The 25,560-nt window shown below is 30.8% G+C and overlaps 1 protein-coding gene and 1 long non-coding RNA gene across 3 annotated transcripts; one reads left to right on the forward strand and one right to left on the reverse strand.

Annotated features, from left to right (window-relative positions):
• The first annotated feature begins 294 nt into the window (after positions 1 to 294).
• LOC130901417 (uncharacterized) lies at positions 295 to 24,502 on the forward strand. 2 transcript variants are annotated; one of them, XM_057812812.1, is made up of 18 exons: positions 295 to 487; positions 575 to 738; positions 791 to 972; positions 1,025 to 1,193; positions 3,725 to 3,910; positions 3,996 to 4,249; positions 4,306 to 4,495; positions 7,490 to 7,883; positions 10,687 to 11,420; positions 16,910 to 17,381; positions 17,460 to 17,674; positions 18,267 to 18,637; positions 19,591 to 19,767; positions 19,822 to 20,060; positions 20,115 to 20,385; positions 21,650 to 21,878; positions 21,935 to 22,222; positions 22,288 to 24,502. In XM_057812812.1, exons 1-18 carry the CDS (start codon positions 430 to 432, stop codon positions 22,486 to 22,488), a joined length of 4,794 nt encoding a protein of 1,597 aa, XP_057668795.1. In that variant the 5' UTR covers positions 295 to 429; the 3' UTR covers positions 22,489 to 24,502. The 2 variants fall into 2 exon arrangements, with proteins under 2 accessions (XP_057668795.1, XP_057668794.1); XM_057812811.1 differs by having other exon boundaries at positions 307 to 487; positions 10,651 to 11,420.
• On the reverse strand, positions 11,730 to 15,324 carry LOC130901418 (uncharacterized). Its single transcript, XR_009060280.1, has 2 exons — positions 14,706 to 15,324; positions 11,730 to 12,765 (listed from the first exon to the last, which is right to left on the reverse strand). It is a non-coding gene; the product is annotated as an uncharacterized LOC130901418 (long non-coding RNA).
• Positions 24,503 to 25,560: the final 1,058 nt, after the last annotated feature.

Below are 25,560 nucleotides of genomic sequence, written 5' to 3' on the forward strand. Positions count from 1 at the left end.
AATGATTTACAAACTCTCTAAAAAATCTAAAAAACAACTTAGGATTAGGATTTTTTAGGTCTTTTTTTCTGTTCCGCATAAAAATGAATATTTCTAAATTAAAACTTTCGTAGAATATCGATTATTTTAATAATAATTGTAACAAATTGAAAATTATTTGAGTATTATTAATAATGATAGTAGTTGCAGCATAGAGAAATTGGCTTTTTTATTTTGTATTACCCAAAATCCGTATAAATATGACAACATGGTGAGTTATTGAGACCTGGGGTGCTCTAGTTAACAAATAACTGCTTATTTGAACTTGTCCAATCTTGTCAAAAGTCATATTTGTCAAGTGATGATTAATAACAATTGTTTTTTTGAGAAAATGTAAAATTTCAAAAATATTCAAAACAAATTTGAGTTTATAACTATTAATTACAAACAATGGCTTACGTTAACGTTAAAGACTGGTCGGTGGACCAGGTTACAGACTGGTTAAAAGGTAAAATAAAACAAGGATCAGATTTTGTTGATATGCATTGTGATGAACTGATTAAACAATATAATTAACGAATTTGATTATTTTTAGGATTGGATAACGTTATTTTGCAATACAACTCCTCTTTTCTAAACAATGGGGTAACCGGTCATCAGCTATTGAATTTACGATCTGATGACTTGGAACACTTAGGAGTAAAAATGTTGGGACATCAAGAAATTATTTTAGAGGCCGTAGAACAACTAAGAAATTTCGTAAGTGGTCTCAAATTCTCGATATATATAATACTAATATATGAAATTTTAGCATTTTGAATTGGATAAAGAAAATTTACAAACTTTAGCTTTAAAACTGTCTTGTGCAGCAAATTCTTTATATAAAGAACTTTTATTAATAGATGACGATTGTGCTGTATTACATACTCAAGTAATGGCAGATGTTCACAATATAATTACTACAATTAAACCTTTGGCCTATTGGCTAGATAGGTAAGTGATAAACAAATACTGTCATTAAGTTTTCTTGACTTTTCTGTTGTAGGTCTCCATTTGTTGGTGATAAAGATTATATTGATAATAAGACAAGCCTCTTGCAATTAGGTTTTGAAATGGCAACTAGTGCTCATAGAGGAATATTTTCTGAGAAACCAGTATGTACTATTAGGAAAATTTGTGAAAAACTTGCAAAAATTTCTGATCATATTATCCAGGTAAGTAAATTATTGCATAAATTGAAATGTACTTAATTTCAAAATATGGAAGTATCTTTACCTATTCACATTTTCCTGAAATATTGTAAAATGGAGAATAATTCATCATTGTTCGCTTTATCCAACATTTTTCTGTTAATAAAATGACTTGCATAAATTTCTGAAGTGTGTAAAGTAAAAAAAATTACACAACTGGATTGCCTTTGTTTGTTTTGTCTTGGAAATCTTAAAAACTGTGCTATATACTATAAAAATAATTACCATCATTATCATTTAGCTCCCTGTAGACTAAAAAACCCTTTTTAGCATGTATGGTAAAATGATGAAGTCACAATCCTCATGCATCCTTTTGTTGATTACTTCCACTTTTTTTAATGGGGGCTGTTCATTTCCTTCTAATTTTAGATGTTTCTCTACTCTGCTATTAGATTTATCTATTGCAGTTTTATCACTACAGCTCTTCTCCATGTTTATACAGGTCCTCCTCTTTTCCTTTTTGCAGCTGTGTTAAAACTATGGTTGATATCCTCATATATTGTTTTAGGGGTTTCAACCAATTTTGTTGTTGAGGGCTCTTCATTACCTTTTGTTTTTGGATGTTTCTGTAGCCTCTTTCTATGTTAGATCTATTGCAGTTTTATTTCTAGCTTTTCTCAATGTTTATACAGGTCCACCCCTTTTCCTTTTGTCATGTTGTATTATAATTTAATGCTTATCTGGGTCAGGGGATTAAGGGGCACCTATCAGTGTTTCAGCAGTTGTGTTAAAACTATGGTTGATATCCCCATCCATTTTTTGTAGGTTTCATCCAATTTTGTTGTTGAATGCTCTTCGTTACCTTTTGTTTTTGGCTGTTCCTGTAACCTATTTCCATGTTAAGTTCATCTATTACAATTTTATCTCTATAGTTCTTTTCCATGTTTATACAGGCCCTACTCTGTTTCTTTTGCTTGTTGTGTTATAATTTAATGCTTGTCTGGGCCAGTGGATCAAGGGGCACCGATCAGTGTTTCAGTAGTTGTGTTAAAACTATGTTTGCTCTCTTCAATCATTGTTTTGTAGGTCTCTTCCAATGTTTTTGACAAGGACTCTTTTTCCTATTATTTATTTATTTTATTATTAGCTATTCTTGTAGCGCCTCTTTCTATGTAAAGTTTATCTATTGCATTTTTATCTCTATAGCTCTTCTCCATGTTCATACAGCTCTACTTCTTTTCTCTTTGTCTGTTATATTATAACTAAATGCGTTTGGTTATACTTTAATTCTCATTTTCACTTCATAATTACTACCTATATTATCTCTTCATCAGTTATGTTCCATTGTTACTTATCTTGTTTGGCCAAAAAGTTTTGCATTGCAACATGTAGAATTTGTTGATTACCTATTGAATTTTGTGGAACATCTTTGTACTAAACTATGAAACAGTTTAGTTTTATTTTTCTTGAGATAATTGATGAAGATCATATTTTATACAGTAACTTAAAAGTGTTATGCCTGCCTTCTACCCTACCTAAATAACAATATGGCTCCACTTGTTTCTTTCCTTTAAATAAATTGTTTATATTTTTTTGCTAATCATATTTAGACCGAGTGGTGTTGAGTTATTATATAACTTGTTAGTTTTCTTTTGCATGTGATTTCAACTTGTTGTTAATAGACATATTCAATCAGAAAATACAAGGTCGAAGTTTTTAAAGTAGGTTCCAGTTGATTCCTGATTTTTTTTTCCTCAATTTTTCCCATCTAATCTTCTACAATGATGAATAGAGATTGCAAAAGCACATATCCCTTTTAAATTTTTATTTGCTAGGATAAGTATCCTGGCTGTGCAATTATTATATTATTCTGGTGTACTTATTTTATAGTCCATACATTTTTGTTCACATTACTGTTCCATTTATTGAGTCAAATGCTTGTTTGGTATATATAAAATTAACCAGATATCATTTTGCTCATTTGTTGCCTCCAGTATTATTCTGATACATAGGGTCAATGTAAGAGTTACCATTTCTAAATCCAGCTTGGGTTGTGTGTAGTTTGAAGTTTAGTGGCTCTCATATTCTTTCCAGAAGAAATGTAGAAGAAATTTTACTTATCAAGTTCAGTAATGTGGTGAGTTGCCGGTTTCAAAATTAAATAAGTTCCCTTTTTTGATAGTTTTTGATCCAGTTTTCTAGGATTCTCTTATAATTCCATATTTTATTGAGGTGTGGATGAGAAATTTTTATTAAAAGATATGTAGGTACATACCTCTATTTCTGCTGGAATACTGCCATTACCTTCTGCTATTCCAAAATTTAGAGAATTTATTGCAAAAGTTATTTTTTGCAATGTAATTATTGCTTCTGTCATATTTAATGCAATAGGAGCATTATTTTGAAAATTTTTAACAAAAAATTGCAAAAAAAATATTGGATTTCGAATGTTTCATGACACTTAATTTAATCTAGAGACATACATAATTAATTTTCAAGTTTTTTGTTATGATAATTATTCTAAATGCCCAAAACAATTCCTTCATACATTTCAGGAGATAATGGATCCTATGATATTACAACCTGCTTCTTTAGACTTAGCTACATTAAAAAAGAAAGAGCAAGAACTTGGTTTCTTTATATTGCCCAGTTATCATGCTGTACATCAAATAGCTGAAATTAAACATGGTTCTCCTGCTCACACAAGCTCTAAAATAGAAGAAGGAGATGAAATTGTTCAAGTAAGTTGAGGGTATTACATTTATTTTTATACATAAAATGTGTTTCTAATTTATTCATTTCCATTTATAATTTATTTTTTTTAAGGTAAACTATCAAACAGTTGTGGGATGGCAAAGAAAAAAAGTAATGATGCTTTTACAAGAATCGCCACCGGAAATAGTATTAACATTGAAAAAACGACCGAGACATACCAAAGTTTACGGTCAGATATATATGAAACCATATCGTTTGCCAAGCAGAAAAAGAAGTGGTCAAAATTGGTCTTCGAGATGGAATGATAACATACCATCTCCCAGGCTACTTCCAATTATTAATTTACCACCTATAACTATTTCAAAGTAAGTTTCCACAGAGGTCAATAATTAGAAACTTTACATTGTAAAGTTTGTTCAAGGAGTGAAGATGAAGCCGAAGTGGCAGACGCTGAAACAGAATTAAGCAGTAGTGATAGTGAACCACCAGACAGTCCTTTGGATTCAAGTTGTCGAATGTATCCCCTTAAACCTCGACCGATATTACAAAGGCGTAACACCATATCTGGAGGTACACCAACCAACAAAAGGGCTTATCCGTCCATTGAACAGGTTAGTACTTTTTATATCACAGTTTCTAATGTTTTGATTTCAAATTTTTGACTGTCTTAAAAGTATTTTCTCGGAAAGGTGTATTATTCTATTTCAACTTTGAAACACCGTTGTGATTGTTGTATTCTAACTGTTTAGATACTTTACCAAAGGGAACTTACTAAATCACTTGTAACTTTTGAACGAATAGGAATTTTCTCCCTCAAGTTAATCTAATGAATGTTAGAATGTAATTTTATTTTGTTTTTCATTTTACATTTTAAATCATTCATTACTGACTTCTTTTTGACATTTATTAATATACCAATTGGATTTAAACAATGCAGAAATAAAAATTAGTCATTGTTTTAAGAATTTCGTTTTTATCGCATTTTTTTTCTATGGATTCAGACTCCTTCACATCCTGTATAGATAAAGAATATTTGTTTATCTTTTTTCTACAAATACTAACACATTCAGTTGTACAGCTAGTCTAGTTTGATTTAACACTTCCTTCAAAGTAACTGATTATTTGTATTGTGAAATAAGCGGGAGTGATTAATCAGTAGTTTAATTTATGGGATTTAAAGGTATGTCAATCAATAATTTTTTTCACATTTAATAAATATAAAGTTCTATATACAAAGTGATTCCAATTTGTGTATATAGATATGTTCAAAAATGAAGGTAAATTATTTTCAAAATTGAATAATATGGGTAAGATAATTCAAATCAGTAAAAAGGGTAAATTTAGAATTTTAATTTACAAAATATTTGCCAAACAACTTTGTTGTGGAGTTTATATGAAATTGCGCATGAATACAGGGTAGTTTTGGAAAATAGTTGAGGGTTATTACAAATTTTTAACAATTTGAAAATTTTATTGTCGGTTTATTTAAACAGAAATGTTTATATGTATTTTTTTATAATTGAAAATGTGATGTAACAACATTTACTCTCAAAAATTAGTCTGTATTTATATAAGATAGGGTAGGAATTGAAATTATTTATCCCAAAACCTAATAAAATATTAACTGCAATATTATGGTCGACATTAGCACCATATATTCCATTTGTACTTACCACATGCATGTAACTTGATGAATCTTTAATTAAATTAAGTTCATCGACTTCCCCAAATAAGTTTTTGTTTATATAGACTTCAAGAAGACATTTTTTTCAACCCGATATTGACCACTTATGGAATATTTGATCTAAATATAAAAATTTTATGTAACATACTAGTATGACTCCAAGACAGTTCGATACAGTTTCCAAAAAGGGTAGATTTTTATTGATGCTCTTATAACTTTTTCTTTTACTTTATTACTTGCATGTTTTTGATGATATATCATATTTATTCCATTCTTTTTAATAGACATTTTATTGTATTTGAAAATGTGATGTAACAACATTTATCCTAAAGTCTATTAATCAATCTAAAAATTTAAACTGCATCATTGTTGTCTTCATTTGTATCCACCAAATGTATGCAGCTTCATGAATTTTAATTAATTTAGGATCATCGACTCCTCCAAATAAAACTTCGTTTATGAAGACTACTGGGAAACATTTTTTTAACCCAATGGGTCCATATTGACTACTTTAAGAATATTTGCTCTAAATATGATAACTTTATGTAGAATACCGATATGATCTCAAGATAGTTCGATACAGAGCTTCCAAAAAGGGTACACTTTTATTAATGTTTTCATAATTTTTTTTTATTTGATTACTTCCAGATTTTTGATTATACATCATATTTATTCCATTGTTTTTAATAAATATTTTTTATCTTGTAAAGATGACTCATACTGAAAAGTTTGTTCACTTAATCATCTAATTTTAGAATCATTGCTATTGGCAGGTAGCCTTGACACTGATAATAAATACACTAATGAACTAATATAAAAAAAAGTTGCATTTTTGTTTGGTTCATACACCTACAACCATAGTTAAGAATTTAAAAAATATTAAAACGCATCATCCTAATTAACAATAAAAAAAATAAAAATTAGCGAAAAATTGTAGCTAAATTATTTGTAATTTTACAATTCATTCATTTGGCACTAAAATTAACTTCATAAAAGTACCCATTCTAAACATTTGTTGTTTATAATTTGCATAATAGTTTTATAACTTGTTTCATTCACTCTGATAGTTGCCCAAAAAGTTTTAAGCTTGTAACAGATAGATTCTTTATAAGGCCAAACAAGTTCAATAGAAAAAAAGACAATTATTCAATATTTAGAAAATATTCTTGTTCCAGTAATTCATAGGATTATTATCTCCTTTCATAAGATCTATACTTATGCGGAAGAAGCCTGTTTTAGTTATTTTCTCATTTATGATTAATAGGTACTTGATTTTATTATTGCTGAACGATATATAAGAAACAAGGACGACATCTCCTATTTGATGCAAATCTAACCTAACCACACTTTATACAAATTATCTCATTTCTGATGATTTTATGTTCAATTAAAAAATCAATAATTTGCAAGATATCAAAAGTTCAGTTTTCAAACCTAAAAAACTGTACAACATACTAAATTTTTAAGGTCATCGGAGCTGTGAGGGTTAAACGATACAATTACCAAAAAAACTTTAGTCTAAAACTTTCTTAAAGAAATATACAGTTCCAATTATAAATTTGTTTACATTGAGAATATAGTGTTTATAAAAATAGGAACGTTTATTTTAATGAAATATAAACAACTTCACCTATTAGTCAACTTGTTGAGATTAATATACCATATGTAACTAAGGATTAACCAACTAAAAATTGTTGTGTTATTGAAGGGGAACAAGAATGTTTTGATTCTTTCTATTTCATCAATAAATATACTTTATCGCTTCAAAAAAAACTCAGGTACATAATTTCCTTATTTATGTTTAAAATTACTGTCGTCAACTTTTAACCATTGAAAACTAATTTTCTGTAAAAAAAACATAAGAAGTTGAAAAAATATTATTTTATGAACTATTCATTGTTGGAAATGATTTTCGTTTCAGTATTGGGATTTTATAAAATCGCGCAATAACAACGCCCATTCGAGCTCCTATCACATTGACAGTACAAAATTTGATGAAGACACAAAATTTTTAAGAGACAAAAGCGCTTCATGCAACGTAGGTTTAGATTTGACACCTAGACCGACGACCGTTATAGGTCTTGGTCATACAAACAACGCAGTTCATAGGAAGAATTCTAAAGAAAAATCGCACAAAAAGAAAGTCAATTTTCAGGAAGAAAAGAAAACTGAAGATAAACACTTGGAGGAAGATAGCGAGAAGAAATTCAAAGAACAAAAACTATTAGAACCTTCTAATTTAGATTCCGAAAAGAGTATCAGTGTAGCCAGCTTAGCCAGCCTTAATAATGAAAGTATTTCATTTATAGATGAAGGTAAGAGTTGGTTTTGTTAATCATTTTCGTTTGGTGATTGTTTATAACAAATGAATAAGTCGGAACAACAAAAATCATTTTATTTTCTTCCATCTAGTTTAAACGTTTCTTAAATTTTTGTTGAGGTGATCAACACAGGTATTTGTGAGATGTTTTAATTAATGGAGACAAATCTCTTTCTATCAAGCAATTTTTTTCAGGTTAACAAACACGAAATAGGTACTTGAGGCTAAATACTGGTAATAGGGTGGATGAATGATCGATTTAAACTAATTGAAGACTTTTTGCCAATCACAGTGTTTTTTTTTCAAATTTTAACAAAACCGTCGTAGAATTAATCTATAAATTAGTGCTCATTAGTTTCCTAGAAACTTTTCTACCACAAATACAAAATTTCAACAAGCTTCACTTTGAGAGTCAGGTCCAATATATATGGAGCAACTGAAAAGAAACTGAAGTCACCAACTGATTGCTGACAAGTGTCTGCACACATAGTAGACTCAGTTGTGACCCAAATCTAACTGACTCAAAAATATATAAATAGTTCATTGTGGTAATTAAAGTTTTCAACAATTTTGAGCCTTTCGGATTTTTTTCAAGTAAATAACAAATAATAGATTAGAAGAACATATTAATTTCCTCATTTTAACAAGGATCTACTCTATATCCCCTTTTGGTGCTTCTTTGGAATATTTCTCGCACATTATTAACAATAAGACAATAATTTTACAATCGTGATCAGATTGAAAACACAATAACTTTCGTTTATTGAAACCTCTGAGAGTTGAGTGATTCAAGTTGCCAGCGAATCAACAGGTCGAGTTTCTTTAAACCGGTTGCCAACACGTTGCCGACTGGTTGCCCCGTCTGTAGTTCCCCATTCAAATACAAAGATTGTTACTCATTGCAAACTGGTTTTGCGTTATAAACGAGTTTTTTCTTCAGTTGATCCGTGTGTATTCGGCCTTAGTCGTAATCTTCTATAACAATTGAATCTATTATCAAAGTTTTTAATTTCCATACTTAGTTTATGAAATTCCGTCTGTATGTATGGACATACAGTTCAAAAGGTCATATACACTGCGACCCAGATTCTCTCTGGACAAGAATTCTTCATAGAATATCTTTAAACATGAGGATTTCCTGGAGTGCTCAACCTGTGCTTCGTCACACCTATAGAGCTGAAATAAGAATAGTAGTAACGCCTGAAAATATGTTAGAGGTACTATCCAGGCAGACTGTCTGGACAGTAACGAAAAAGTTTACTGTTGAGGTGTTGAGGAAACTACGTTCTGAAGAGAATAAAAGAAGGATGGAACAAAATCGAGACAGAAGAAGCAAATGTCGGTAGAACTGTGTAGCTATATCCGCAAAGTAATGACCATCCCTTGGTGGAATGAGAGGCCAGAAATAGAGGAGGTTTTATTAGTTGGTATGGGGAATGTCCCAGATAGAACACCAAGCCCTGGAGTGTATTTTTCTTCTTCTTTTATTTCTTTATTTTTCTTTGATCTTCTCTCTCCATCTCCTGTAATATGTGGTTCGAGTATAGTTTTTAATATTTTTTCTCGATTATCTTCAGGTATTTTTCTTCTTTTTTATTTATGACCGTTGTTTCCATGGCGTACGCAATTACTGATCTTATTAATGTGTTATATATTTTTATTTTGTTCATTTTACTAATATTCTTGCTTTTGAGTAACTTTTTGTGTTCTCTTATTCTTTCTTTAGACGTGTGTCCTATTGCTACTCTTAGATAATTGAACGAGGATACAGTGTTTGTGTCCTTAGGTCATCCATTACCCTTTCATCTTGTTTTGCTATCTTCATGTATTTGCTTTTTTCTTGTTTTATTTCTAGACCGACTTTTCCTGCTTCCGTTTCCAATAGGTTGATTGCCTTTATTAGTTCTTCTCTTGTAGTAGCCAATATTGTTACATCGTCTGCATTTGCTACTGCTTGTTTTTGGTTTTTTATAATATTTTTATTATTTAATTTTGCTTTTCTCATTATGTTCTCTAAAATCAAATTTAAACAGAATTAGAGAAATCGAGTCAATTTGTTTATTTTTATTTTTTCTGTTAGTGTTTCCAGATATCTTACTTTGGCTTTCGTGTTTTGTAATATAACTTTTATTAATATCTGGGTACCTTTAGTTCTTTTTGTCCATTTATTAAGTCAAATGCATTTTTAAAATCTATAAAAATTATGCGTAGCTCTCTATTATATTCCCTTGTTTTTATGTATTATCTGATGGATTGCGTTGATTGTGGATCGTCCTGATCTGAACCCTTTTCGGTAGTTTCTCAGTATGATTTTGTTGGCGAGTATTTTATACATAATGTTAAAAAGTGTTATGGCTCTATAGTTTTTACAATCCTCTTTATCGCATTTTTTGTGTATTGGTATAATTACACCAGTATTCCACTCCTCTGGGATCTTGTTTTGTTTCCAGATTGTCTCAATAAGTTGATGAATTTGTTTTTTCATTTATTCTCCTCTGTAAAGTAATAGCTCGGCTGCTATTCTATTTTATTCTGTTATGTTTTTTCTATCTTCCCATAATTTCTTTTCATAGTACTCTTTTCATATTTTCCCAATTATTTTAGGAATATCTTACAACTTACAAAACGTGGTGTCGGGATGCTGATGCTACTAATCGTTGTAACTGGTGTTGGTACTATGTATTTGGGGTAGCTTCCTTGGCAGTGTCGAAGATACCATTAGTGCAAACTTTAGTTAAATTATACTGTTTTTTTAATTCTAGATGTAAAAGTAAAACCTTTTAAATTTCATTTGTCAGGAAGAGAATTGACCGATCGAACAAGCATGACTATAGATTATTGGAAAAAAGAAATAGTAGATGAGATAATAGATTCTATTAAAAACAAAGCTATCTTAGACGAAAAACCAAAAGGTTCTAGAAAAGATAAAAAGATAGAAGACATGCCCAAAGAAGATGTAGTATTGAATATCATACCAGAAAAAGATGAAACGTCTACAAAGGTGGAAGAACACGAAAATCAAGTCAACATAGAAAAAAATGACAATAAATCATCTAGCTTAGCTCTAATAAAAGATCCCATACTTTCCGAAATAAATGTGCATAATATAATAAAAAAATTCGACGAACAGAAATTAGATACACCAAAAAAACCTATAATTCTTCCGAGAACTCAAATAAAAAAATCTCCAGATGTACCCCCAAAGCCTGAGCCTAAAGTAAAACCAGCAGTACCTCCCAGAAGCGCCACTACGAAATTGAGAGGAAAATTAGATAAAAGCCACAGCACTCCAGCTTATGATCTATCAGAAGAACCAGAAAAATTTGAACACACACCAATATTATTACCTAAAGAAATTACAACAGATATCGTTAGAGAAATAAAAGAAAATAGGGAAGTTAAAGAGTTTAGAGAGACAAAAAGGGAAGTTTTAAAGGATGTTAGAGTTCCACCTTTAGAGGATTCTTTATATCAGTTAGGAATCCCAGTTGTTGAATTACCTAATCACCTAAATGGGGATATGCTAAAAGAGGTTAGTATATAATTATATTTTCTTTTAAACTGTAATATACTGTAATTAGGTTAACGGAGTTTGATTTAACCACTAGAAACGCTGGTATAGAAAAAAATCTCTCAAATGTTACTGTTTTCGGTGAGAAAGGTTCGTTTCATTGTTTGTGAATAACTTGAAGACATTATTCATATGGGGTGAGGAATATTTTTTATTTGGCCCTGATATAGGAAAAAATTTCCTCTGAATGGATGGAATCGTGGTAGATTTACGACGGTAGTGTCATGTACGTTGAATTGAAAGGGACAAAAAAGGCACAATGAAACCAACTTTTGTTGAGTGTAAGAGGCTTCTTTTTTATTTAGGGGCTACATTTGCAATCATCAAATTTTCTACAAAATACTTCGAAAACATTTTTCTGTACAATCCATTAACCTTTTCATGGCGACGCCCTTCTATAGTCGGGCTACTGCGGCTTTCCCGGCTTTTCCTAGGTCTAGACGAATATTCTGTGCTTGCAGACCATACCTATAGTAGATTTTCAATATTTGACTATTGCCACTGAATAAAATAGTCCCATAAACACAATCTAATGGATTTCAGAAATTATTGATAAAGTAATACTAGCAGTGAAAAGGATAATGATGAGGTATTAATTTTTTTCTATTCGTCTGAGAAAAAAATGAAAAACTGTAATGGGAAGGAGCAACCCTAAAGTCTAACTCAAGATTTTCAACATTTGACTGTTGCAACTGAATAAAATAGTTCCATAAACACACTAATGGATTTCAGAAATTATTGTTAAATACTAGCAACAAAAAGGTTAATGATGAGGTATGAATTTTTTTCTATTCGATTGAGAAAAAAATAAAAAACTAATGCGGATCTTCAAATTAAAATGAATAGCTCATATTTGGTGCGAATTTTTTAAGGTGTCAGTTGATTTTTTTTGACCCACCCTAATAAACATACCCTTCCGATTGCAAATGATCTGATTTATTTCAAATTGAGCTGATCTCAGCTCACTTGGTGGGTGAAATGGAATGATACATTGTAAATACAGAAATGAAATAAAATTTACTCACAAATCTTCAACTCCCGGTTATAACTGCTAGCTACTAACAAAAAAGTTAATCTAACCTCAAACTTTTCAAACGTCTATCAAATAAACTGAACTGAATTATTTCCGTAAAACAAGGGTGGGTCTGTATCGGCAATCAATTCATATGGTTCGAATTAAATAGAACGTAGAATTAAATGAATTCAAATAATCTGAGGTTGCGAGCAAAAGGAACGGTACTAATTATAGGTTAGGGATTAATTGAGGCGTCATATTTATAACTGAATAATCCATTACATCCGGTATCTGTAACAAAAGAAATTCATAGAAAAACAAAAGTTTACAATTTCATTTTATATCCAACTTAAACGTATAAAAAATATAGTAAAGTTTTAAAAATAGTTTAATGGTACCTTTTAGAACTTACCCAATGGTGTGTTTATTCAGACAAAATTAATTTATTTACATCAAACATCCCTCTTGTTATGAATTATTGTACATTTAGAATTTAAAACCACTACCATATAAAAGTAACTACAGAACAGAGACATCTGACGAAGTACAAATAAAATATACAAAAAAATTAAGTTTATACTCGATTTATACAAGGTGACAAAAGAAAATTCACATTTAAAAAAACAATTTGACGAAAAGTAAGAATTTTAGAGAAAAAAATTTTTGTTACACATTCTGTATGTATTCTCCGTGATGGCCGCCATTTCGTGATGAATATATAAACTTTTGATTCGACATAACCCCACAAGGAAAAGTCCATAGGTGTTAAATCGGAATTGAGTGGAAGCCAACTTGTCTCAGCTGACTTGGAAATTAATTTGTAAAGAAAATTTTCACGAACTCGTGACAGAGATCTATTGGACGTGTGTGAAGTTGCTCCGTCTTGCTGGAAGGAAATTTTGCAGTTCTGCCCTATAACTGTACGTTCCCTTTCATCTTCAAAAAATTACTATACCTCTTTTAGGCGAATGTAAGGTTATTTTGGTTTGTATGTTGGATTAGTTGCACTCCAGAAGTGGCAATTTTGCTTGTTGACGTGTCCATTAAGATGAAAATGAGCTCATGTCAGTGATTAGCTCTTGGTACTTTTCAGCTCTATGATTTCCAAGAAAACCATAAAATATTGCCTTAAAACTGATCTATGCTTCATAATTTTTTTATTTAAGTGCCAACAAAGGTTCCAGCTGTAATTTTCGCCTCTGAGATCTTTGGAAAAAAATATTTATTTGAAAGCTTTAGACTCATGACTTAGAGCCTTTACAAATTGTTTAATAAGACCCAAATTAATATACAATGGAGGCATTAATATAGTTTTGAGATCGACTTTGCTTCCCGTTTAACATTGTATTTTTCTACTTCGTGCTCAGTACGTGCTGGCCAATATTTTTGTTGGTAATGAGCGGCATCATGCGGTTTAGTATAACCACCTTGCATTCCTGTCAGAAAACACATCGTCTTGAAATCACCAATAACTTCTCACTTCTATTCCATATATTCACTGTCGTAATTTTCTTTGAGATGTACGGAATGTGCTAATGGAATCTATGGAAATTTGTTCCCATTGGGTAGTAGAACAGCTTTCAGACTTTAAGTTGAACTGTCAATAAAAAGACATGGGATACTGATTTCTTCAAATAGACCTTTCACGTCATGGCAAAAACAGAACTAATCTTCCTTATTGAAAAAACAAGAAAATTCTTTATGACGGTTACTTTGACGGGATATTCGAACATCAGATATAATTAAATTCCATTGTTTTAACCGCGATGCTACTAACTCGGCTTTACTTTTTGGGAGATTTAAGTTTCTTATTAAGTCATTGAGATCTTGAGAGTTGGTGAGGTGTCGTAATTTTGGCTCAGATTCAAAAACGAATTCAGAATGTACGGATCCAGATGAACTTCGTGCTTGCAGGCTGCCTTGAGAGAATATTTGCTTTTCCAACAATGGCGTAGCAGGTACAGGATTTTCTTCTGTATATGGTATTGGAGCAGATGTGGATTGTAGGTCAGGATAAGTTGCATTCCTTGAATTTTTACCTCTGATTGGATTCCCAATACAAAACTAACAATCAATGTAATGATCACTGGGTTCCCTCCAAATTCTCAGCACTGCTAACTTCATTGTTTTTTTCTCACCTGAGTACTAACCAACAATAAAACGTAACGTAACCTAAGACTAGTTCATGTTATTATAAGATAGTTAGTAGAATAAAGAGAAAATGAACTTACCGTCAAGATTGTATCTGCAAGAATTACATGATACATGTGGAGCCCATGTTTGACTGGTAGATTAAATCTTGATATGCCTTGCAAATCTTTGAATTTGTACTTAAATCATACTTTTTTCTCTCTCACTTCAATAAATTGGCCGCAAATATAACAAAACGAGTCAGCATTTCGTTTACAACTTCTTTGCCGCTTTGCACAGATTGATACAGTGAAAAATGATATGAAAGACGTTATTTCTCTGTAATATTCAAACACCAACTGCCGTACACAACCAGTGATGCAAGAAACACTGCTCACACGCCCCCTTGCTTCTCTTTCAACACTAATAACGCCCGAAAACCGACATTAATTGGGCGCAAAAAACAAACATTGCCAAATCACTGTAAGTTCTTAAAAAGCAAATATTTTTAAATTCTTATCAAAAATTTTTTTCTTGACCCGTGTTATTTACCTTGTGATTTTTTTGGTGTAAATTATTGACGATGGAATTGTGAGTAAGACTAAATCTACCATTCTTTTTTAAAACTTTTAAAATACACTGAAATGAATTTAACAAAAAGTTGTTTTTAATATTGACTATCTTTTTATAAATTGATCGTACGTCTTTTCAATACTAATCAAATAGTGTTTTATAATACGTTGAAAGATAAGATAGAAATAAAAGTCTTATTAAATTATTCCATGTACAAGGACGCTTCAAATATAAATATATATAAATACCAACACTGTAGATGACTCGCGCTCGTGTTAGCTGGGTGCATTACTAACAGTGATGCATGGTGGAACGTAAGTTCCACGCGTCTGCTACAAACATGAGTGTACGTCAAGTGCTTATCGCCGTTGCGTAACCTATTTTCATTTGATTTTTTATGCGGAAAGGCATTAAAAACACTGAAATTCTTCGGCGTTTAGGAAATTAGTTCGATATAGAGTGCCCGAGTGGATCTGCTGTATTTAAAACGGGCCAAAATGTTCAAAGGTGCCCGTGAAACCCCCAAGAATGAGCCAGCATCACGCAATTCAACATTCGGTGCATAGAACTAATCATTTTGGAGAACCGTAGGATAAATGTTCGAAAAATTTCTGCTAAACTCTGCATTAGTATTGGTAGTGTAGAGTCTATTATCCACGAACACCAATATCGCAAAATATCAACTCGATGGATTCCAAAACTATTCAAAAATTCATTCGCTTGGAAGTTTGTCCTCGCTTGGTGTACGAATTTTCGCATTGGTACGCTATTACTTTCCCTGAAGACGAGGTGTCTGAAGAGTGGTGAAAGATGGAGAAAGGGGGGCAAGTGAAATCAAAGACAACCAGGTACACGAGTAAGAGTATGTGTACTGTATTCTGGGACAAACGGAGAATGTTGTACGTTGATTTCTAGCGCACACGCGTTCCGTAAATGCTGCATACCACTCTACCGTTTTGTAAACGCACACACACTTATCGTTTCTAACGGAAGAGCACTCTAGATTCTTTTTCAGTATAACACTCGCCCTTATAGCGCGTGTCTCACACTCGACAAAATATCAGAAATGGGTTGGGAGATATTAGAAAATCCTTCATACAGTCCGGACTTATCACCCTGCGGCTACCACATGTTTGGACCACTAAAATAAGCCTCCGGAGTTCAAAAATTCAACACAGATTATTGTTGTTTTCCGAGTTGCTCAAAGAAGTCTTGGGTACCGTCATGAAAGACGGTACTTAGAAAAACTGTAAATTTTTATAAATATTTTCGAAAAAAAAAATGTTAGAGTGCTTGTTTCGATCATATTTGAACCGCCCTCGTATAAAATATTGCTTAAATAAATACGTGTTATATTATGTGTAAAAAAAATGAAAAATTAAATTCTCTAATGAAAATTGAAATACAATTTTCACATTTTATTTGAACTTGATTAGTGCTCGGTTAATTTGAAACTGCTCTTTGACATTATAGAGCATATTAAACCCGTTATGAAAAAAGCGTTCCAGAGAGAACATTATATTTAGAAGATTTTACTTTATTTAAAAAAAATATAATTCACACTTAATAGTTATATAATCTGATTGAAATACCAAATAAAATAATTTTTAGAAAAATCTCATATTTTCATTTATACCTCGTATAAATTTAATAATATTTAAAAAACGAATATTATAATTGAGAAAAAATGTCATTATAAATGTATTTGTTAATAAACAATCATTATTTTTAGGAGAAAATATCTGATGTTCCTCCTAAACCTCCTCCAAGGAACATGGTTGACTTCCCGAAACCAGCTTATCCAGCAGATTCGCCAAAACCTCAACTCAATTTAAGCAAAACAACAAACGAACCAGTGCCATCCAAACCAGTGTTTGATTTTCCCGAACCACCATCGGCAAGTTATGCACATTTGGAAGTTAAAAATATGTTGGAAGAAAAATTGACAACAAAGCATTTTGAGCCGAGAATGGTGTCTACGCCGCTGGCTAAGGGAAAATTAGAGTACGATAGCGATCCAAAATTGGTTTCTAGCTCTAAAGGTAGAATAGATTACGAAAGCGATACTGCGAATTATAAAGCATCTCCAAGTTACGAGATTCAGAAGAGCTCAAGTGAAACTAAAGTTTCTCCAACTAATAGTATTGTTAAGGGATTGATTTCTGGAAAGAAGTCTGGAAAGAAAAAGAGTTTGCTCACAGCAAGTATGTATTTTTCATCTCATAAATTTATATTAAATAATTTCAATGTTATAACCGATATAACATTTATAATTGCTTTAGAGAGAAGAAAAGTTACTGTTAATGACCTTAGTCCAGCTGATATCCAAGGTTACCTGTTCCAAAGGTTGCGTGGAAAACATAATCAGATAGTTCATTGGGAAAAGCGCTGGTTTGTTCTATTGGGTAATTGTTTATACGGTTTCAAAACAAAAGAAGATCCGAAAGCAGCATGTTTAATTTTTCTATCTGGTTTCACAGTTGCTGTTGCCAGTGAAGTGAGTTTTACATCAAATTGTTATACGAAATATAAGTAGTATAAAGTATAAAACAACGTTATAAAAATATTTCAGTGGTTTAGAATTTAAATATTTGTGATGGTTGAACAAACATAACAATATTTGGAAAATATTGTTATGTCACTCACTCACTGTCCATGTCACTCAGTATTAAAATAGTCCTTTATGTTGTATGGTAGATTTTGTTTCAAAATAATTTTTGTGATTTTTTTGTTTAATTTCCTTCGATAGTGGTCCAAATTATTCAAAAATTTTCTCCTCAAATTCTATGCAAAATTTTTCAAGATAAAAAATACTAAATTATGTATTGCTGAGAAATGAATTTTGATGAAGACCACAATTATGATATTTCTACAAAAAACACGTTCCTTATCAAATTAGTCATGGAATTGAGATACTTTATAAAAAAATATTTAAATTTCTCGTTTCTTATTTCTAAGACCTTTTGATATGTTTATACTTCTAAATGTTAGAAACAAATGTGTTAGAAACAAAAAATATTTATAGACTACTAACTATAAAAACTTTTTTTTAGTGTTTGTCCAAATGAATAATTATAATGTGTTTGCAGGTCAAATCCAGATCACATTCATTCAAAGTATACCACACAGGCACCGTCTTCTATTTCTCAGCCGAAGACCCAGACGCTTTACAATCTTGGATAGATCTGATCAGATCGGCGACACTTCAAAACGATACACAAAAGAATCAAGATTCAAGTTTGTACTCCGAAACCGATGAGTCTGATACCGAAAGATTGAAACCACCGGTAGAAAAATCGGATTCGTTGAAAAAATTTGGGTCGTTAAAAAAGTTCACTTCGAAAAAATCTAGTGGAGATTCCAGTCCGGGCGGTAGTACGAGTTTAGATAGGAAATGGTTTTTTAATAAATCGAGTAGTCATAAAAAAGACTCGGTTCCTGTTCCAACAGCACAGTTTAGGTGAGTTAAAATATAACTATTCTAGTTGGTATCAAATCTAAAGTATTCAAATATTATTATTTCTGATTTTAATTTATTTGTACTATTTATTGATTTAACAATGTAGATTTGGTCTATGAAATAATTGTAAATATAATTAGAAATATAGAATTTAAGTTCAATACTTATCTTGTTTTATTAATAATGTCCTAATTTTTATTTTAACATGTGCTTTTTCTATATTCACCATAAAGTTCAGTATCAATATTAGGGTTTCTAACAAGTTTGATATGTCCCCTTGAAAAAAATGAAAATCTGTAACTAATTTGTACATCTGTAGCTTTTTAATGATTGTTAAAATTTATAGAAATCATTAATTGAATTGAAATCCTTGAAGAAGGTTCATCTATATAATTTATTGAGGTTATCTATAAATTGGTTGAAATATGATGATAAGTTTCAAAATAAGTCAAGTCACCTAGGAGCTTTCACAAAAAATTATGCCTCACTCTTATTGAAGAATATCATCTTTTACTCCATACAAATGAATATCCAAGTTGCCGCAAAAAATGAAAACGCGCGAAAATAAATCCAAGAGCGTATAACTAATTAAAATGTAAACATTTTTAAACGTAATCATGCAAGGGTTATCAATGTTGTATATAATTTTTTTACGGCTTAGTGTCATAATAAAATACATTAAAATAGTTCAAATATAACAGAGATTATATTATATTTAAATATAAACCGCATATTCGATACATTAAGCTGATGCGAATCACGACTGATAAAACATGTATTGAAGCAGGTAGTTGGTTATGATTCATTATATAATAAGAAGCTTAACGATGGGTACAATTTCCTTAACGTTTGCCTCAATATTACACTGAACTTTATTATATTCATTAATCCTTTTAGGTAAATGATAATCCGTTTTTAAATATCAATAAAATATTTAACTTTATATATTTCAGATCCTACAAAAAAATTCGTACAATTGATAGTCAATCCAGTGTTACTACAGGTAATTTCACATCTCATGTTCCGTTATTCTGTTCTCAAAATCTGACAAATCCCCAAAATGCTAGTGTGCCTAATTTAACGATGGAAAGTACTAGACCTGATTTTAATCAGGGAATTCCAAAATGCAGGTAAATTTTAAAAAACGTTGTTACTTTTTTGGATTATCATGGTTTAATTTTCAGACCGAAGCCTATTAATTACATCCATGCTAGTAATCCAAGCTTAGGTAACGTCATTTCCGACTTTGTGTCTTCGAATATTAATAAAAGCCAGTTCAAAGCTGCCAAAGAAAGTTTAGCAGGGTTTGTAACACTAGAGGAATTAATGATTAAACAAACCGAGGAAAGAAAAATGAACCCACATCACATTTTTGAAGAAGTTAACAGAAATATGCAGTTTATTAAACCAGATATTGTTTATGGTAATTAATTTTTTCAAAATTAATAATTCCTAATAATTTTTTTACTTCTAACAGGAGAAATACCTATTCGTTCTCAACCCATTGATGATACATCAGATAATAATTCGTCGTGCAGTTCAAAAACCCAAACTTCGTCTTCTAGCGATAAAAATAACAGCAGTAGCTCGTGCTTTGGTAAACGTTTAGGATCTCTCAAAAAAAATCAAAACAAAAATGACGATTTTGAAAATAAAATATCAACGTATCCCAAAATTAGTAAAGGCTGCGATCAAAAATTGAATAGGTCTCTACCAAGGACGCACAAAATTCAAGAGAAATATTCAAGGTAATTTTTTTTCTCTACAATTGTTATTCGGATTGTAGAATTATGATTTTAGATATTGTGATGAAAATTATTGCTATAAATGAGGCTTAAAGAAAAGACCCCGCTTGAATGAAAATGTAAGCACGTGAATCTCACGTCTATAAAAAGTAACTTTGGCCGACCATCTTTTCTTTTAACACTTTTCTAAATATAACACTAGATTAATGAGTAATGAGTACAATCAACCATATATAAAAAACCTGGCAGCTGTTGAACTGTGGGAAAAAATAAAATGAGGAAGGAGGTTATGCTATATCATATAAAAAAAACTGAATATATATGTTTTAAAATATAACCAACAGGAATCTGTTCTTTCTACTCGTTCCTTCTTCAGTAATTTCCATATGTGTTCCCGTTTTCTTTATTATTTTATTTTTTTTTCTAATGTAGCCCTCAATCGAATTCCCAGTTGCCAGTTTTGGTTAAATTTGTTTGTTTGTGGTGTACTGGTTGAGTACTTCTGGTGTGGTTGAAACTGCAACCTGACAGCTGGGAACAACATGAAATGAGGAAGGAAACAGGAACACAGATAGAAAGAAGAAGAAATGAGTAGATAGAACAGATTTGAATATAAAGGAGCTTATCACGTATAAATATATATTTTTCTAAAATATAACCAAATAGAAATCTGTTGTATTCTATTCATTATGTTCCCCAAATGAAAAGCAAATACAAATTTATATTAAAGTTTTCATACAAAATTTGCTTAAAACAAAAGGAAATCCGTGAAGATAACCGGAATTTTTTGTGAGCACAATAATAAAAAAAACAAAGAAAAACTTTCCAGCGAATATAAAGAATAACCACAAATTTACTAAAATTTACATTGATTTAAAGTGTAGATAGGAAGAGAAAGATTTCGAATACATTCCGAGGTTCTATGGAATTTCTCGAATGAAGTGGGAGGTCTTCAATAAATTAATTTCTTCAAAAACTCGAATGTTAGAATGAATAAATCAGAGGTGACTACTGTGTCACAATATGTGAACAAATGTACCATATATTTTTAGCCTAGATAAAGATCAAATAAAAGATCAAAACGTTGGCATTTCAAAAAAAGTTTTATTTTGAGTCCTCAACCCGCAAAACCATTCAAAATTACATACAATAATATCAAGAATCCATCTTCAATGTTAAGTCTGTTTATTGCACACTATTACGGTATACGCATTGATCAGTATAGAAGTCCTAGTCATATTCACAATTTTTGAATTGTATTTTTTAGGTATGATAATGCTCCGCCACAATGTATATATGATAAAGAAATGTCCGTGAAGCACAAGGAACGATCTTATGAAATGATATATTGTCCAGAAACTGTGAACGATGTACAATTTGCCACAAACAGAGCATTAGATGACACAATGTATAATGACAATCCAAAAAAGGTTAGCAAAATTAAGAAACAACACAGTTTCACTTCCACTGACAAAAAAAGCAAATTTGGTAGTAAGGTGAATATTGAAATGATTAGTTTGGTATTGGAATTAATTTAATTTTATTTAAAAAGGTACAAGATTCTTCGTCGACTATGATTAAGTTGAAATCGGCCATTCAATATACACCGATGTCACTACCTTCTGGTCAGGATCCTAAATCAAAACCGAAATTCGCTTTTGAATTGAATCTCGACGAAAAATCACAAAAAACCGGAAAACTGAAACAGATGTTTGGAGCAAAATCGGAAAGTAAAAAGGAAAAAACATTTTTAGGTTCCCCGAAATTACACAGGGCTATATTTAAGAAAAATAGCTCAGGATCTGATATTAGTTGGCCTTCAGGATCATCTTCAAGTAAGGTAAAGAATACAAATTGATACATCATAAAAAATAAAGTATGTATTGTATTGGTTTTCTTTTTCAGCAATTTTCCATGTCTCAAAGTATATACTCTTTAGAAAATTCTCCTCCAGTGATAAATGAACCGTTCGAAGTGGCCGTGACTCCTAACGCCGATTATCCAGGCCTCGAATACCCACCAATCTTCGAACCTGAAACATATTCTTTAGCAAATCCCCAATCCAGCTTAAATGTATTAAGAAAACAAGGAAAAAATACTCAATAGTAGATATTATTGAGATATTCATCAATAATTCACATCTGTATCGGTGGAATAGTTGACTAAACATTTTAGAACAAATTAAACCGAACCGATACCTTTTAAAATGGTAAAATTTCATAACACAATCTACTGACGTAATTGCAGCTGAATATTTGAATTATTCACTGATTTTATACAGGGTGTTCTGATCTATTTGTGAAATGGTGCTAGTTTTTTTGTGTAAATATTTAATAGAAAGTAGCTACGGAGTAAGAACTGTACATCCTGTATTTTGTTTTAGATTAACTCACTTTTGCAATACTTTCTTTGTTAAAAATTATTAATTTTCCGACAATATTAAGTCAATATACTAGATGTTAGTTTAGCAATCCTATTGGATATACCTGTTATTTGAAGATTAAGTTTTCTAATCAAATAATGTATACGATATGAAAAATGTCCGTTATTAAATGTATGTTCGTTTCATGGATCAAGATTTTATCCATTTCCGTACACTACTTTCAGATTTTGTTCTTATTATACATAATGAAGGTAGGCGAAAAAATTACGGACAAAATTTCAGGAATTTGAGAAGTCGGATTCAGATTGGTCTTTTTGCAATCATTTTTCAAAGTTATTTGAAAAAATTGTGCTTTGTCCACTTTTTCTTTAACTAAATTATATTTTTTTTGATTTGATAGAAAACTAGTTTTAAACAAAACAGATCAAAATTGAAATTTCGATCTATTTCAATCAAATATATCAAAAAATATCTAAAATTAGAACGATTTATCAAGTAAAACATATAAAATGGTCTAAGAAGAGAAAAACTACATTTTTCTCAACTTACTTGCCATCCGGAAGTATTTTGAGTCGTAGATTATCGGCAACCACCATTAGGGGACCTGATATACTGGAATGCTCAATATCATTTTACGAATTTTTTCGAATCACTCTTTTTGATCCCGACATCGGCTACCATCCTCTCCTCCGGTATCAACTGCCTTCGGATATAATTTTTGGTTCGTTTATAAAAAGTTATATAAGTTCGTGATTTATAAAAAAAAACTCATTTTGAATTGTAGACAGGTTTCTTCGAGTTTTTTATGAGGTTAATATAATACTGCGCGTTCACAGTTCGTTGTTTAGTGAAAAAATCACTTGTAATTACTCCTTTCATGTCCCAAAACGCAGTACACAACACCACCCCCTAAGTAGAACACTATTCATACACTTGAGTCCTCATACCCTAATTTATCATGTAATTTTAAATAAAACTGCGTTGATTTCACATTAACTTTACAAAAAAAAAGAATAATGGTGCGTTGCGCTACAGACAAAGTACATCCTTATCGCTCATGACTATAATTACACTGAAAAGCGGGGTTACGCGGTCCCGACTGTTCTCTAAGTTTCGTAATAGACCAGTCTATCATCCAGTGCAGCCACTTTAACGATACTAAAATGTTCGCGCGTTTATTCAAAAATTCTGTTTCATATTTGGACTGTCCTCATATTTATGATGATTTAATTTCTATGTACTCAATATCCATCACATATTCTATAATCTTTACCATAAATATTAGAAATATTATTATTGGAGTTATTAATAAGTTTAAAATCATTAAATGGGTTGAAACAATTGTGTTTTTTTCTTCAAATCACTTTATAAATTTATAATTTTAGTGGAGGTGGTTTTTTGTATCTCATATTATATTCAATAGATGGCATTTAGTTTTATTTTTCTGCGTGATGCAATTGACACATTCCCATATTTCATTTGAAGGGCTTTAAGTTATTCGAGCCAGATCAAATTTATATATTTATATTTATTAATATATACATGCTAGAGTTTTTAAGAATTGGACTGCATATATTGTGATGTATTTGTCAGTTTTTTTAAATGGTATTTTAAAAATGAAAATATGTATTCAGTATTATCTTGTATATATAACTAAATAAAAAATGAAACTGTTAATTTTAAGTGCCAAAACATTTGTTTTGTTATAGTTGAATAAAAGTGAAGCGTTTATTTGTTTCTTTTTGTTTTATTTATCATTGCCTTCAACAATTTCAAACATGCACTTCTAATCTAGTTCAAATTTGTGAAAATATAGATGAAAATCGTGAAAATATGTGTGGTAGCTAGTACACTACGGATAGATAACTAGAAGAATGTTACATCTTGTAAAATTTCAAAAACTATAAATAAAAAAAATATATTAAGTTGATTGCAAATTCGGGGTAAAGCTATAGAACGTGCACATTCCATCATTATTTTTGTGGGGTGGAAAGTGCGCCGAAGGGAAGAGCTTTGCTACTCATGGAGTTTGAGTTACTTCGACAGAAAGCGACGCGTATTTTAAGAGATTTGTAGATTGTTTTGGGGAGTCATTTCGACTTTAAAGTCAATATGCACCTATACTATATTTTGTACAAGACTCTACATCTCATTCTTCTGCTTCCAAAATACATAGACTCCTCCCTAAGGAGGCTATTTTTCTTAGGTTTTAGTGTCCCACTTAACAAGACGCTCTTCTTTTTCTACTTAAAAGTACTTAAGTCTTTTAGCTAAATGAGCAGGATATTCGCAAAGTAGATGCTCTGGTCATTATGAGTTCTTAAGACTCACTATCACTTTAACTCTACATTTTGTATTTTTTTATCTCCTTTTTATTGCGTCATCCTGTATATTAAATTATTACCAGTTAGTTGAAGAAAATATTCTTTACAAATCCAAAACTCCATTATTTGTGATAATGCTGAAAATATCTTTCTACTCATTAATTTCAAAAAACTATACGAGGCGTTTTAATCATATTATCTCATAATAAACAGTCAAGATTAAATTACCTTTTTTTTTAACAGAAATAAAACTTTTCCTTTATCATTATATCACATCTTGTGTATTAACCAGATATTTTTTTAGAGCTGAATACAAAATTTTTTGCTCATAAATTGTTTATAAACAAATCAACATTTTTAAGAATGTTTTTTAAAAACAATTATCTTGACCATGTTCTTCATAAATTGATTGACTACTTAGTCAATACTTGTTTTTTCTTTTAAAAATTTTATAATTAATATTCAATAACA

This window comes from Diorhabda carinulata, chromosome X (genome assembly GCF_026250575.1).
Source record: "Diorhabda carinulata isolate Delta chromosome X, icDioCari1.1, whole genome shotgun sequence".
Taxonomy (NCBI): Eukaryota; Metazoa; Arthropoda; class Insecta; order Coleoptera; family Chrysomelidae; genus Diorhabda; species Diorhabda carinulata.

What these genes read in the sequence shown, in the direction of transcription:
- LOC130901417 (XM_057812811.1), top strand. Translation starts at nt 430, where the DNA reads ATGGCTTACGTTAACGTTAAAGACTGGTCGGTGGACCAGGTTACAGAC. An exon ending in GGTTACAGACTGGTTAAAAG is followed by an intron (nt 488 to 574) that starts GTAAAATAAAAC and finishes GATTATTTTTAG; the next exon opens with GATTGGATAACGTTATTTTG. An exon ending in CAGTTGCTGTTGCCAGTGAA is followed by an intron (nt 17,675 to 18,266) that starts GTGAGTTTTACA and finishes ATGTGTTTGCAG; the next exon opens with GTCAAATCCAGATCACATTC.